Source organism: Ictalurus punctatus, chromosome 9, assembly GCF_001660625.3.
Source record: "Ictalurus punctatus breed USDA103 chromosome 9, Coco_2.0, whole genome shotgun sequence".
NCBI classification, from domain to species: Eukaryota; Metazoa; Chordata; class Actinopteri; order Siluriformes; family Ictaluridae; genus Ictalurus; species Ictalurus punctatus.
This window is the reverse complement of record NC_030424.2, coordinates 18,587,801-18,604,241: the sequence shown is the minus strand read 5'-3', so window position 1 is coordinate 18,604,241 and position 16,441 is coordinate 18,587,801. Positions and strand designations below refer to the sequence as shown.

The window sequence follows — 16,441 nt, the reverse complement described above, 5'->3', positions numbered from 1 at the left end:
GTTTCCTACTACACATTTTATTGTATGAATCTCAGGAGGTAGGATGGGAAGGGTTATTTCCAGCTGTAGGTGGCACTGGAAGATAAGAAAAGGGAATATGTCTACTTTCCTAAAAGTTAATGCAATTTATTTTCAGCAACTTTCTTGCTTAAGAGTGTTGGACATTATCAAATGTTGAGCAGCTTTATAACAACGTCGTCTTGTGTTCTGTGTAATAATGACATTTGGATCAAATTTTCCTAAGATTCAAAATATTTAAAAATACAAACAGTATGTTTGAACATTATAAAGCTGATCAATGTGACCAGACTCTGTCGCTTGTCATGTCGCTTTATGCAAGATATGTTTATTGTAATATTACACTGGTCTTTGGAGCGGCACAAAGTGTCAAGAGTGTCAAGCCCATGATTATCTCTGCTGAATGATCCAGTGATGTTCTGATCTGTAACATCATTTTAGTTTGTAATACGGAGGCTCAGTTTTGGATGCTGTTTAGTCTCAAATGTGGAGAGGAGTCTTCTGTTGAATAGTTGAATTGTCATGACCATTAATCACCAGTTAGACTAATGAGGTCATGTCCGGCCAGTAAGCATCCTGCTGCAAAATGACACCAAGACCAATTCAGAATCTAGCAATATAAATGGAGATTTGTTAACTGACCTGTTAAGTATACATATAAAGTTCATTTGGACTCTGTAATCAGAATGAATTCATGTGGATCAGTGAAAAACTTTGCATGTACCCATAGCCATTGCTATCTGGGGCCTTTATAATTGTCTGAACATTATCTTCTTTCTGCAGGGATGAGGATTTTTCAGTCAGTTCAGTACTAGCATCTGATGTTATCCATGCCAATAGGAAGGACATTCCCTGTATTTTCAGGGTGAGTTAAACCCTGAGTTTGTGCTCGTTTAGTTTTAATTAAAACATAATTGATCTTACTGCTAGAGCTACCATTTACACGTTTTGTACAAATGACCTGCTCTAGAACTGTCACTTTGTACCATGTTGTCATAAATAGATTGAGTAATTAGTTTAACTATAAGGAAAACGTATTTTGTTTTAGTGTTCATTTTAAGAAATTTACCGATAAGTGATTCCTGACCAAAAACCTGGATATTTTATTTTCACATATAGATCGTTACTCTGCATCCTGACACCATGTGCAAAATGTCAACATAAATTAACCAGAATAAATCACATAGATTTGTCATTTAAGACATTATGCTAACTTAAACACTAGTAGTGTTCTTGATTTTGTCAGAATTTGTCATCTTTAAGCATGCTTTTTTTTGTCATCATTACAAGTGCTTTTATCATCTTAAAATTTACAAATTTGCCTTTTTTTAAAAAGGCATTTCACAACTGTGCTTGATGTGTGACTCAGGCGGATGGGAAGTGTTATTTAGTACTCACAAATTACCTGACTGAGTACCACTACCATGAGTACTATGACTAGAAACCATGTAAAAACCCATTTGGATGAATGTGTACATCATGCACACTTACTTGGCAAAAAGCTTGCTCAGACAGATGTGACATATCATTTTGCAGGTAGCAAAGGATGTAATTGTATGTTACCTGCTATCTCCCCTTCAGGTCACAGCATCTCAGCTCTCTGCATCTCGCAGTAAAAAATGCTCCATCCTGATTCTGGCTGACAGTGATCAGGAAAGGAATAAGTGGGTAGGACTGCTGAATGAGCTACACCGTCTCCTAAAGAAGAACAAGTTAAAGGAGCGCTCTGTTTATGTCCCTAAAGAAGCTTATGATAGCACCCTGCCGCTTATCAAAACCACCCAGTCTGCTGCTATTATAGGTACTGCTCCAACACCATGACCGTGTAGTAGAACACTTTAAGCTCTCTGCAACATTGTAGTGCAGAATAACATTCCCATTTATCTTTGTACATTTTATTTTGTTTACAGATCATGAGAGGATAGCCCTGGGCAATGAGGAGGGACTGTATATCATCCATGTCACCAAAGATGGTAAGATTCTTGTTGTACAACCCCAATTCTGAAAATGTTGGGACAGTATGGAAAATGGTAATAAAAACAAAGAGGGGTGATTTTGTAAATGTACTTTGACTTGTATGTAAGAAAAAAATGCATAAAGATGAGGTATTTTATATTTTAATTAATCAACTGCATAGTTTTTTTTTGTTGTTGTTGTTTTTAAGTTATTAAAAACATTTATTTTTAAAATTGATGCATGCAGCACATTCCAAAAAAGTTGGGACAGGGGCAATTTAGGACTAATAGCAATGTGACCAGTTGAAATAAGAAGGTGATGTGATACAGGTGAGGCAATCGTCTAATCATAGTATATAAGGAGCCTCCAAAAAAGAACTAGTCCTTCAAGAGCAAGGATGGGTTGAAGCTTGCCAATCTGTCAACAGATGTGTCAGCGAACGAATAATCCTACACTTTGAGAACATTCCCCAAAGAGAAATCGGTAGGATTTTGTACATTTCACCTTCTGCACTGCACAATATAATTAAAAGATTCAAGGAATCCGGTCAAATCTCGGTGCGTAAAGGGCAAGACCGAAAACCACTTCTGAATGCGCGTGATTTCCCATCCCTCAGACGTGACTGTCTTAAAAACCTGAGTCTGTAATGAATATCCTGACATGGGCTCGGGAATACTTTGGTAAACCTTTGGCAGGCAACACCATTCGCTGCTGCATCCACAGATGCAAGTTAAGGCTTTACTATGCAAAGCAGAAGTCATACATCAACACTGTCCAGAAACGCCGCAGACTTCTCTGGGCTCGGTCTCATCTGAGATGGACAGTAGAACAGTGGGGCAGTATGCTGCCATCCAGAGCAGGGCAATATCCAACCACTTTCTGCCTGGATTACAAGTGCATGGTTGCGTAAGCAGAGTGCTGGTGCTAGCATGACCTGCCTGCAGTCCTGACCTGTCTCTGATTGAGAATGTGTGGCACATTTATGAAGTGCAAAACAAGGCAATGAAAGCCCCACAGCTGAAGAAATGCATAATAGATGAATGGGGGAAATTTTCGTTTGTTAAACGTAACCAACTGGTGTCTTCACTTGGTTCCCAAATGCCTAATAAGTGTTATTAAATGAAAAGGTGGTAAACAGTTGACTCTCCCAACTTTTTTGGGATGTGTTAGTCATCAGATATGAAATGAGTGTATATTTAAAAAAATAAAATTCACACATTATTTGAAGTAAAACATCAAACAGTGTGTTAACAATGTGTTTTCATTATAGTACAGGGTGAATTGAACTTACAAATGACACTTTTGTGGGTTTTATTTATTTATTTATTTATTTATTGCATTTTCCATACTGTCCTAACTTTTTTGGAATTGGAGTTGTACTAATGAAAGTACTAATGTTATAATTTAACTTTTCTTCTCTCATGCATTTCTTTCTTCTTTATCTCACAGAGATTATCAAGGTAGGGGATAGTAAAAAGGTCCATCTGATTGACCTGATTCCCTCTGAGCAGCTGCTAGCGGTCATCTCTGGCCGTAACCGCCATGTTCGGCTTTTCTCCATGGCGGCTCTGGACGATCGTGACACAGACTTCTATAAGCTTCCTGAAACTAAGGGCTGCCAGACGTTGGTATCTGGCACGGTGAAGCATGGTGTTCGTCCCTGCCTGTGCGTTGCCATGAAGAGACAGGTAATCTGCTACGAGCTCAACAAGGGTAAAACACGGCACCGCAAGCTGCGGGAGCTGCAAGTACCTGCTGTGGTGCAGTGGATGGCTCTACAGGGGGATAAGCTGTGTGTAGGTTACCAGGCTGGATTCCTACGCTACAGCTTGCAAGGAGATGGGCCTCCCAATAGTCTGCTCCATCCGGAGGACCACACCCTGGCTTTCATAGGGCAGCTGGGCTTGGATGCACTCTGCGCTGTGGAAATTTCCAGCAAAGAGTTACTCCTGTGCTTTAGCAGCATTGGTGTTTATGTTGACTGCCAGGGTAGACGTTCACGCCAGCAGGAGCTGATGTGGCCAGCTGTACCAACTGCCTGTTGTAAGTGCTGTCAACACTAATAATCTGTCAGATGATCACTCACTAATGGATAATGTTTGCAAACAAATGTATGTATTTTTTGTACTCTACAGGTTATAATGCACCTTACTTATCAGTGTACAGTGAGAATGCAGTGGATGTGTTCGATGTGAACAGTATGGAGTGGATCCAGACGATTCCTTTGAAAAAGGCAAATATTTAAGACGTGCATGGCACACAGCTAGTATTCAGAATAATTATTTGTAGTTTAGATAGCTGTGGAAAGTTTATTTAGTCACCGTTTATATTTTGGCATAAATAATGAATAACTTACAATCTGTATTAAGTAGAAGTCACAAGTTAGTATCCTGATGCACTCTTACACATTTGTTATGATTTTGTTGCTTTGTGTTTAGGTTCATCCTCTGAACACAGACGGCTCATTGAACCTGCTAGGAATGGAGACAGTACGGCTAATCTACTTTAAAAATAAAACAGCAGGTATGTGCCATATGTGAATCCTAGGGAAGTAACGATGCATAATATTCAAATACCATATGATGTGGTGTCTTGATGGGATACTTTTTGATACTGCAAAAATAAGTATTACGTTTATGGTTTTTGACAGATGCCATTATCCAGGGCAACTTACATTTATCTCATTTATACAGCTCAAGGGCCCAGCAGTGGCAGCTTGGCTGTGCTGGGATTTGAACTTTCGACCTTCCGATCAATAGTCCAATGTCTTAAACCCATGAAAACATGCATCAGAGAGAGTATATATATATATATATATATATATATATATATATATATATATATATATATATATATATATATATATATATATAAAAAATACTTATATATATATATATATATATATATAAGTATTTTTTATATATATATATATATAAGTTTTTTGCAAACTGAGTGTAACACTCAGTTTGTGGATTTTTATTTTAAAAAAACAAAAAAAATGGTATTGAAAGTTTGGGTTTTGTGGTGTCCATTCTCCGAGGAAAAAAAAATTGATTTTGAAGATAATCGTAAGTTGCAGCCCTTCATTCAACATTGCAAGTACAAAAATTGAAACCATTCTGTTAGCAGCAACAAAACAAAATCTGTGAATTAGAATATAATATTTAAATTAAACATGACTAATTTAGCCTTAGCGCTCAGGTGTTCAATGTTGCCAGGTCTCAAACATTTTCACCCTAAATACATCTCATAAACCACACAAACAATCTTTGCAACTTAATTTTTCCACCCACAACCTTGTTTGAAATCTGTTCCAATTCGAGATGGGTATGACTAGTGTGACTTTTGAGGTAATATATAACACAGTAGACTGTATACATGAATATGCTGTATAGTACACATCCATTGTTTCAGTCACTACACAAAAGACAAACCTTGAATAACCTTGAGAATTGTTAGCGTAAAGACAGCATTACATCCCTGATTTCATCTTTAATCATGTCATTTTACAATCAGCACTGGATTACATTTCCTCAGTAATTCAACCAACACTGTTCGCTAACTAGGAAGTAGTGTCTGTACTGATAATGTCATCTGTTACAGAGGGAGACGAGCTGGTGGTTCCAGAGACATCTGATAACAGCCGGAAGCAGATGGTGCGCAGTATGACAAGCAAACGCCGCTTTTCCTTCAGAGTGCCAGAGGAAGAGAGGCTGCAACAGCGGAGGTGAAGAAAAATTTACAGTATACACGTACTAGCACATGCAGATCAGTACTTGGCTGCAAATAAAGAGAACCCCAATGTTGTTTCTGCATTATACCTCAAGGATAAAAATTTCAATGTGCGCTCCTCTTCACTTTTTTTGATGTATTATTTTCGTTAATGCTTTAGAGAGATGCTTAGAGATCCTGAGATGAGGAATAAGTTGATTTCAAATCCAACCAACTTCAACCATGTTGTTCATATGGGTCCTGGAGATGGGATACAAATACTTAAAGACCTGCCAATGGTAAAATTTTATCCCTCCTGCCTCATGCCATCCCATTTATTTCCACTTTTCTAAATTCCTAGCACTTTCCTATGTATTTAGTATCATTTCTATTCTTGGTATTTTTGGTGCTTTTTCCCCCCCTACCATTATCTGATTCAACTGCCATCACTATCCATTTAAGGTGTCCATGGCTATATATATTTTTTTCCATAATTTGCTAATTTCTCACCATTTCTGTTCCACTCTCTCACTCTGTCCTCACTCTTGTGCTGTAGCTCGGTTCTCCTCTCCCCTCTCCTTGCCTGCGCCACATCTCCGTTGCCACCAGCTTTGAGCATGTATATCACATGACCGTCACCTCTGCCGAAAACTTCCTGTCCCAGAATACCCCTCTTTCCTCCTACTCCCCATCCCTAAGCTCTGCTCCTGGGACTCCTGCCTCCATCTGCTCTCTGGTAGGACCAGGGGCCCTTGCATCATTTATCAATCTCTACAATAAGGCCTTAATTTACAAAGATCCAAAATAACAAGTACTGAATTGCTTGCACGGCCAGAGAGAGGGCATGCTGTGGGTATTTCATAATTGCATGAATAATTGAATGAATATCACAAGTAGCGGTAGAAAACATGTTATTGAGGTTTATGCATGTGCTATTCATTCTCAGTACACATGGGAAGTTCAGATCTCAAAAACATTCTCTAAACTGAAGTACAACAATGACTAAAGGCAACAAGATGTGACAAAGTACTATGATATGAACTTAAAACAAAAGTGTGAAAACGGCAAATTTTTGGTTGTTTTAAAAAATGAAAGCATAATTAAAGATTAACTTACTCAATCGCGGCATTTAAACTGATTACTGTGAAGTTTAGTACCTGAACACCTTTGTATTAAATTGCAATAAATTGTAAGCATTGCATGGCAGATGCTAAATTAATCGGTTTGCATTGAAACTGCCCTGTATTTTGCATTTTTTAAAAGCAATTGCATAGTCATTAAGCCAAACATGCGAAATGGATAAGACACAATCAATCCTCAGCCATTGTTAGTAAATCAGTTGTTTCTAAATCAAATTTGTGACACCGTGTGGTGTAATTAAATTGAAAACTTTAGTAAATCAGGGCCCCACTCACCCACACTTGGTTTGATAGCATCTTTCTCAAAAGATTTATTGGGTGTAATACGTTGTGTAGGTGACTAACAAAATCTCTTTGTTTTTGACAAAAGTAATACGTGTGTAAATAAATATATTCTCGTCCCCAAATGTCCTGTGCAGAATGTGCGTCCTCAGGAGAGCCGGGGAGTATTGGGCGGCTCAGTCAGCATCCCCTCTATAAGCAAAGCAAGACCTGAACCGGGCCGCTCCATGAGTGCCAGCAGTGGCCTTGGCACACGTAAGTTCCATATAAGAAAGAATACAAAGATGCATCCTGAAAAAGAGAATAATTGAAAAGGCCAGTTAAGAGTTTTCATTCACTGCTGGAATGGACATTTAAGTTTGGTCTTTGACTCATAGGTTCATCCTCGCAGAATGGCAGTGCACTTAGAAGGGAGTTCTCTAGTGGGAGTTATGGCTCCAACAAGCAGCAGGCAAAGACCTCCCCCTCTGAGGGCTCCCTCTCGTCAGGGGGCGGCATGGACTGTGCAGGTGATGCCCCACTCTCCCAATTTGACAGAGAGGTGAGTAATAGTACTATGGGGGAGGCCTGGAACATGTGTAATTCACATTTGATGAATACTATAGTTAAAATAACTGCTAAACTATCAAGCAGAATGCATATCTTGCCATATATTTCAGTTGTCGCAAATATCACTAACACAAATGTCACACAGTGTATTTTAATTCTGTTTATGGAATCTCTTCGACGTTCAGAAAGCTGTGACAGGTAAAGTGTTCACACCCAAGAGTTCTTTGCTTCATTCTAATCTACACTGGGCAGCAGTGACGGGGGGGGAGTTGAAACTACTCACAGTTAGAATTTGCTCTGAAGCACGGTATTGTTTTAAAACCATCCATGCTGCATATAAAAAGGTCTAGGCTTTTGTTTCACACTCAGAACCCCCCTCTTTTTTGTAAAGAAAAAAAAAAGGTCCTGTTCTTTCTTTCCCACGCTATGTGCATGTATTGAGTGGCACCATGCCTAGAGAATGAGCGATATTTTTCCACTAGACAACCACTTGCGTGCACACTACACTCTGTTCCACCGCATGTATGTGGACTCCATTATGACATGTGGTCAATGTGTGACTCTCTGTAGTGGAAGGCAGTTTCTCCCACAGGCAAGACCCCTGATGTGAAAAGGACTTTAAGGACCCTGTTTAGTAAGATAAAGGTAACCAGCAGCACTATGTGATACAGCACCCCCCTCCTATATCCATGCATCTAGCATCAAACGAAGCCATTAGCTTAGTAGTGCTCTTTGTTCAGATCTGTAGAGATCTTCATGGGTTTATTTAGACATGAAATCCTGAGGTTCATTACAAAGCAACAGCACCCCTCCAATCCCCCCCACCACTAATTCGTTAACACCACTTAACTTTCTTGTGCATATGCGCACACATGCCAAGACCTTCCAAGAAATGTATGAATTGACAGTGTGATAAAGCATTTACTATGAATACCATTTGATCGACAGTAAACTTTCCTTTTAACATTCTCACAGAGTTCCCAGTTCTGAATGATGTAACGTGGCAGTTGGTGTTAAATCTCTGTTATTTTGGGATCACAGATTTACTCAGGGATGAAGTTTCCAAGATGTTCTAAGTACCAGTGAGAGTAGCAGTAGAAACTAAATGTCACTTACCATTTTAGGGCCATGAGCAGTAGCCTAATTGCTAAATTATTTGCAGTGAGGGCAATATCAGCAGTAAATGGCGCACTTATATTGTGCTTTCATCCAAAGCACTTTACACTGTGTCTTACTCACCCATTCACACACACACACACACACACTCACACACCAATGGTAGCAGAGCTGCCATGCAAGGCGCTAACTTGGGGTTCAGTGTCTTGCCCAAGGACACTTCGGCATGTGGAGTCTTGTGGGCCGGGAATCAAACCGCCAACCCTACAATTAGTGGATTAGTGGACAACCCACTCAGCCACCTGAGCCACAGCCGCCCCGTAGCAGTAGAGGTGGACATGTGCCATGGCTCAATGTCTTGTGCTAGCAGACCCGCTGTCTCCACAAGGAAGGACCACAGTCTGAGTGCCGTACTGAACAAGTAGCTACATAAGTACCTCCATAGCTACAGCATGGAGTGAAAACTAACTGTAGTCTTGAGCTATTACTGAGATCACTCCAAGGTGCACCAGAGCTCTGACACATTAACACAGCAAGAAGACGAAAGAGACAGATGGCTGTGTGACAACAGTTTATATGAAAGTCTACATCATGCAGTCACTTTGTGACTTTGGTGATGGTCTTGGCATGTGAGTACAAGAAATTAAGCAGGTGATATTCACCAGCCCTGGTGGTTAGGAGATGGTAAATAGAGCTAAAATGTAAGTGTCAGATTAAATTCCTGGTGCTCATAAATTGTAGTCCTTTGTGATCCTTGAAAAAAATTTGACCACCTCAAATTTTATTGAATACTTAATTGTTACATTATGTGATCTGGAAAAATAGGACATATTGTGACCCAGTCCTATGGTGAAATGAAATCATGAAGTTTGTTTTGAAAAATCAATCAATAAATAAATAAATTCACAGCACACAGTTGGGGAACTGATGTATTGAAATACGTTTAGCTCAAGTAAGGTCATATCATGGTTAAGCAATTCTTATTCTGCCTGGGTCTGTATTATACCTGTGAAGATCTCTGGCTGACAGCACTTCCCTCGGATAGCAATGCTCTGTAAGAAAGTGCTGTTTTGAAGTTACATGCCCAACAGATGGGGCTGACTGGCATTGGTACAGACTTTAATGTACTGCCTTGAGGCCAGCAGCACCAGATCCTGATGTCTTTCTGCTGCAAACAGTGTTAGAATATTATTACAGCCTCACTTTATAGTTTTTTTTTTTAGGTGTGTGTGCTATCAACCACATAGGTAGGCTCCAAGGCTATGTGTATCAGCAAGTAATTCATTTCTTTCTGTTTTTTCTTCTCTTTTTAATTGAAGATTAAACTGTGTGATGAGTTGTTTTTGTGGGTTTTTTTTTTTTTTTTTTATATCAATTTTCCTAAAAATGTTGGTTAAATTTGTGTGAACATTCTCTTTCAAATCCTTAGGATTCTGATTCACCGAGACATTCTACAGCCTCCAACAGCTCCAACCTGAGCAGCCCACCAAGTCCATCATCCCCACAAAAGAGCAAGTCCCTCTCTCTGGAGCGCAGTGAGCATCCAGGCTGGGAGTCCTGAGGACAGCACCAGGCGTTCATCCTACTCACTCTGCTCGCTGTACCCCTCTCTAGAGCATCAGGATCCCTCAAACCTATGGTAAAGGGAAAAAAAAAGACAAAGCAGCATTGACACTCAAGGAACTTGATACACTACATTTGGGGTGGTGTGTGAACAGGCCCTATGTTTGTTTGTGCATGTGTGTGAATGAGTTCACAAACACACATAATTGCAAAAACAGTCCAATATGCACATTTGATTCCAGCCTTTTTAAGCCCTGCTTTGGCCTAAAAATCACAAACATTTCCAGTAGATTTAGATTTCTTGTGGTGAACAAAGTTCAGTGGTTTTCTTCTAACCTATTAGAAAAGTTTTATCTGCTAATGACACTACTATTTTAAACTTTAAATATTAAGAATAATTTAAACTTCCCTGATTTAAAAAAAAAAGGCTTTTTAAAACACTAAATACAATCGAGTCACCCTTTGTTTACGAACAAGATGAATTTGGAGCATGATTAGATTAGATGTTAGTGCTTAGTAACCAATTAATGCTTCGAAACATTTATAACATGGAGATAAGATTGTTCCCAGCCTCAGCACTACATTTAAATTGACCTCGGCACTCCGGTGCCACGCAGCTCTTTCATATGTAAAGCTCAGAATAACGTAGAAATAGAACAAATGAATTCAATAATGTACATAGAGTTTAAGTAGAGTATAATATATTATGAAAAATAACACTATTGTGAAAAGTGACTTTGCTTGGAGAGTGCTATTTTCTTTTGACTTTGTGAGTCAAAGTTTTTAAACCTTCAAATGCAGCCACGTTTAATTGAACAATTTTAGCTTTCTTTTATCAGAATATCCACAAGTGTCCATAGTCCCACTGACCCTGCCTGGATTTTATTAGGAACTATGTTAAATATTATGTCCAAATGTAATGACAAAGACCAGGCCCATGCATGCAGGCGCACACAGATAGGTGTGTAGGATTACACATGAGATCATATTAGAATAGAAACACAATCCCTCAGTCACATATTCTTTGTGGTGAATGTATCAAAAAAATATGATTGCAGCCACCTTCTTCTTCCTCCTCTCCTTGCCTACTTTAGTGTGCTTCGTGGTTCCTTTACTGGAGCAATAATGCTGTTTCCAAAGATTTTTTTTGTTAATTGTTATTACTGTTTTTGTCTAATTTTATTTTTATTTTATGTTTGTTTTGTTTTAATGAGTGTTTTTATGACACGCGTAACATGAAACCAAACATAGCCTGGGTGTGGATGTACATATAAAGTATAATCTGTATGTTATCACGGGTTTGATGACACTAAAGTCACTGTTGTGTGACACTCACAAAACATAATCCAGTTAAGCTTTAGAGTGCTTCTCCCATTTAGGGAGCATTCAAGGGCTTTTACTCATTCACTGGTGCATTTATCTGTTGCCTCTTCTTTTGTTACTTTCCGTAGCCAGTAAAAACACCGTTGGGATGGGGGAGAGGGGTGGGGAGTGGATGGCAAGGTGTGAAATTAACTATTAATTAAGGATCATTTTAAGAGTTCAGGGATAGTGCGTAGTTGGACTGTCAAGCACCCCTGGGTCTTTTTACCTCAACTTTCCGAGACAAGCCATTAATTATAGTTCACTTTCAAGCAGAACAAGCTTTCTGTACTATATCGCTCATTCCATGCATTTTATTTTTGGGTTTATGCGCATCTTGTTTTGTCAGAAGAGCCAACTTGTGCATATAATTTAAACAAAGCTTTTGGTTTATTTTTCTGATTATTCCTTTTAAAGATATTTCTAGGGTCCATTAATTCATGCTATTGGAGCAATCCATGAGCTATCCAAATTCCAGAGATCAGGATTTGTTTACTGGGGCAAGAAATGAGTTTTCAGTGTAAAAGCACAGCTTTGCATATGAAGATAACAAAAAGTATTTGTATTTACATAAAGTGTAAACATAGACTTGGTAAAATGGTCACTATTCTTGTCAGCATATTGTCACAACTCTGACATCATTGTAGCTCCTGAACTATTATTTAAGGGATTTACATTATTATAAACTTCACGCTGCCTTTTATCCATATTGCTTTTATTAACTCCAGATCTATAAAAACGCCTAAAGGACATAATGAGGGACAGCTGGCTGAGAGGAAAAACTAATCTAAACAGTCTACACTGGAGTTACAAGATTTTCATGCAACAGTATTTTACAATACTGTTTTGCAAACATGATTTGAAATTCACTGTGGACCAGTCAGATAAACTTGGCACATTGGATTCTCAAATAAGCAGCTGATTTGCAATGTGCGCTATTGTTTGGGATCATTCTTATGTGGTATTATGTTGTCATATTTATTCCTACTGAATCTAAGCGACCATACTCTATAATGTAAGTTTAATGCAGAGTGCGTTTGCCTTGTTGAATTGAGGCGATGATGGATAAAATGTTTATACAAGCATGTTGGTATAACAGGAAGCCTGTTTGATGTTACTCAGGTATGTTAGAACCAATGATTTATTTTATTACAATGAGAAATAGAGAGCAAGAGGAGAACACAATCAGACTTTTCTGTATGTCTTTTGGTGTTGTATTAGGACTGTTAGTCATGGTGTAGGCCAACATTAGCGGGAGGTGCCTTAACTGAACTCAGTTTGAATGCTGGGTAGTGTAGTATGAATATGGATTAGACTTGAGGGAACCGAGGGGGAACTGAAAACAAAATGAGGGTTTACTCTGCCTTGTATATTACAGCTTTTTCATATCACATTTTTTTTCTTTCTTTTTTTTTTTTTTTTTTTTTTGTAAGAATATGTACAGTTTTGCATGTCAGGTGTATTCACTTAAAAAGTTAAGGCTGGATTTTCCAACTGTTTTTACCATATTTTATTGATCTGTGTAGTGTGGACACTTGGGATGTGAACAAGAAGAATACCACCCTTTTTTTTTTTTCTTTTCTTTTTTTTTGGGGGGGGGGGCACATGCTTATTTAAGGTGGAATGTCATTGAGTTTATATTTAATTAGCCATCACTCTTCACATTGAGAACTCGTATCTTGACTGATTTATTTCAATAAAATGGGGAACTGTTACAAAACCTAATTTACTTATGATTGTTTGCCAGCCTTTTTGCAGTGATGCTTTGTGGGAAAAGGTTTATTGGCCATTTTCCTTTTACATTAAATGTAATCGGTCAGGCCAGACATGAATGCTATGCGGTTTTTGCTGGATGCAAACTACATGGTGTAGCACTCGCACTTCTCTAAGGCAGAGATGTTCATTAATCTGATGCTTATCCTGTACACTAAAGTCAGAATGACAGAATTTTGAAGCTAGACTTGCTCTGATTTTAAGTATGATGTATACCATTAAAATGTAATGAAATCCTATTTTATTAAAATATTAGAGTATAAAGAGTATTACTTAACCATATACTATTGAGCGAATTGTGATTTCTGCATTTAACTTTCCATGATGCCAAGAATCCAACTAAATCTGAAAAGTGTCAGATTTGTGTAAATTACTTTTGAAACATTCATCCATGGGTTTGAACAGAAAAGTGTGGGGGGGGCATTAAAAACAGAATTCACCAGCAACTTTTTCTTTATTTAAAAAAAAAAAATTATCTGAAATTTTGCAAGACCCTAAAACTGAAAAGAACATCTATAGACATTCAACAGCTAGCCATAGTTAAAGTGCTAAATCTTCCTCCCTCTACAAAAATCTGCAGTCTCTACAGTATAGACAGAAGTTGATCACGAAGCATTGAGCATACTTTGGAGACTGAAGGCAACGAAACTAGAGATGCAGTAGTAGCTGTTAAAATGTGGTCAATTTACAAATCTCAGGTCCACAGTCACATTTTCAGGCACTAAATACCACAAAGAGAATTCACTTTTCCATAAACAAAACAAAGCACTCAGGAGAATCACCCAGACATCTGGATTTAGCTACAATTTAACAAAAGTATGACTTGCTGCAGCCAAATAAAAATAAAGTAATACAAAATTCATAACTTGATATAAATACGTATTAAATTCTGAATTCTGTACCAGATAAGCATCTGGAGGCAGAAATATTTTAGTGTTGCACATTTACATGCTTACAGTAGGAGCACACATTGCATACTGAAGTGACCAACAGAAAAATGTCAGGCAGATGAGTTTTTCAAAGCTTTTTGCATATAGCGTGCAGACTGGAGCTCATTTATCAAGCAGAAGCAGTAACCGTTAATGTAGATTTCTAAACCAGAAGCGTTCGCACAAAGCACAAGTCTCTGGTTCAAGTTGCGTTTAGCATTCCATCAGTAGTGTGCACAAAATCCATTTACACATGTGCCTCTGTAAAATGTTTTCTTTCCCATGACGTTACAGACCTGTGTTAAAACAAATGCGTTGTGGAAACGCTGCGCTTTGCCAGTCACGCCATTCTGCTTAGAAAGCTGGCTCAAAACATTATTAACAGGAGAGCGACCACAGGTTAAATGTTTACTGTGATCTGAGGCAGGTGTGGGATCTCTGAACTGATGAGGTAGGCTGACGCAGCAGGGAATGTTACGTCTGGTGGAAGTGAGGTTTTCAGGTGTGTGGTTTCAGGAGTACTGTAATAAATGTACAGAAACATGCACATCACAAGAGCTAATGTGAGTAAATCCTTTACTTTCTCCATCCTTATCTTGTATATGTAATTGCTCGCCAGAGGCACATAACTGCCAAGTACAGTCACGCTTGTCTTAATTTCCCCTTCATCTTTACGCTTGGCTTTGAGTGCTTGAACATGAAGAAGGTTAAGATGTAAAGATCCTCGCTGAGTGGAATCTGGAGTTGCTCCGACAAGCTGCATAGAGCCGTGGAGATGATCACGCGAGGAAAAAGCTGCAAGTCAGCAAGTAAGACACTGCGTCTGTAAGACTGTGCACAGCTGCATGCTGCTTGCCATTTATTTATTTGTTTGTTTGTTTGTTTGTTTGTTTGTTTGAAAACTGCATTAACTGTGAGAAACATGTCTGCAGTCCCTCAGCAGGGGTCAGAGTAATGAGTAATGTACTTTACTCACTTGCCCCGTCACTCACCCTGAACTTCACAGTATCAAAGAAACCGGTCTTATGAGGGTGTATGGTGTACCACAGGCAGTGTTGGACAGGCACACGTTCTCCCAGAGGTTCTTCTGTGCATGTAAAATACACAAACTATGTACTATTTTGAGTGCAGTTTTCACATTAGCACCTTCTGTATCTGAAGAGCAACGACTCTCTCTTTCTGACATACTGAGGGGAGTGTGTGTAAACTGAACGACTCTAGTAATTACGCGCTCATGCCGTCTTCCTCCACCACACGGTTCATGCTGGAGCCGTGTGTTATGTTGGTGGGTGGAGGATGGCTTAAGTCCCGCATGCTGCTGTGCCGTGATTGGCTGTCGAGTCGGTGTAGGCTGCTGTGACGCGATAGCTGCTCGTTAAGGCGGGGCATGCTCCCATAGGGCGGGCGTTCCTCTATGCCTCTGTGGCTGGTGGGAGTGTACCTATAAGATGAAAACAAAAAGGTGAACGTAGTTCAGTCGTCTTACAAAACGTGCAGCATGAGATCACTCAGTTCTACAGGTCTGAACAACGTACTACTGTTACATATATGAGACTTTCTTTTTATCACTTTTATAGACCTGTCTTTTGTTGTCAATCTCAGGCATGTTTCAGCTCCTGTCTTGCAGGGTTGCCAGATCTGCATAACAAAAGTCTACGAGCGGTGAATATTTAACCAGTCATGGCAGATGTATTTACAAGGTAATATTGTACAGTATAAATGTGCAGTACTGAAAACATGCAGTTTCCCTAAAAAGGTACTTTAACAAGGTCATGAAGTGGTCTTGTATATTTACATACTGTATATAGTTATGAACAAAGAAAGAATAGTTAGGACACTTCACTGATCCACATAATAAATTCATACAGATAAGATGGCCGTATGCATTTACCTTATACACATTTCCATTTGGTTGTTATGGAGATTACTACAGTGCACTCCAATTTAGCTTCTGATTCCAATAGAAAGCCCCAGCCACATGTCTAATCTTTCAGATAACAAAATTAGTATTCCCACTTTTGTCCTTTCCATGACTTTGTCAGT

At 38.9% G+C, this 16,441-nt stretch overlaps 2 protein-coding genes across 14 annotated transcripts in view; one reads left to right on the top strand and one right to left on the bottom strand.

Annotated features, from left to right (window-relative positions):
- Positions 1–13,421, top strand: part of cdc42bpaa (CDC42 binding protein kinase alpha (DMPK-like) a) — a 60,778-nt gene extending 47,357 nt beyond the window's left edge. For 4 of the 11 annotated variants that reach the window (XR_008396940.1, XR_008396939.1, XR_008396941.1 and 1 more), the window contains 13 exons: positions 802–883; positions 1,600–1,819; positions 1,929–1,991; positions 3,424–4,017; positions 4,110–4,207; positions 4,413–4,497; positions 5,578–5,701; positions 5,867–5,984; positions 6,242–6,421; positions 7,244–7,361; positions 7,484–7,647; positions 7,841–8,300; positions 10,201–10,323. Coding sequence is in view for 5 of the 11 variants with exons in the window: in XM_017476305.3 (XP_017331794.2) it covers positions 802–883; positions 1,600–1,819; positions 1,929–1,991; positions 3,424–4,017; positions 4,110–4,207; positions 4,413–4,497; positions 5,578–5,701; positions 5,867–5,984; positions 6,242–6,421; positions 7,244–7,361; positions 7,484–7,647; positions 10,201–10,332 (1,978 nt within the window). In the remaining 6 variants the exon portion in view is untranslated. Of the gene's footprint in view, positions 1–801; positions 884–1,599; positions 1,820–1,928; positions 1,992–3,423; positions 4,018–4,109; positions 4,208–4,412; positions 4,498–5,577; positions 5,702–5,866; positions 5,985–6,241; positions 6,422–7,243; positions 7,362–7,483; positions 7,648–7,840; positions 8,301–10,200 lie in introns of all 11 variants that reach the window. The other 7 variants (XR_008396943.1, XR_008396942.1, XM_017476305.3 and 4 more) reach the window with 4 other exon arrangements.
- The window catches only part of fzd3b (frizzled class receptor 3b), a 26,291-nt gene continuing 22,649 nt past the window's right edge, over positions 12,800–16,441 (bottom strand). For all 3 annotated transcript variants that reach the window (XM_017476315.3, XM_017476314.3, XM_017476317.3), the window contains one exon: positions 12,800–15,839. In XM_017476315.3, the coding sequence (XP_017331804.1) occupies positions 15,623–15,839 (217 nt within the window). In that variant the 3' untranslated portion in view covers positions 12,800–15,622. The remainder of the gene's footprint in view (positions 15,840–16,441) is intronic.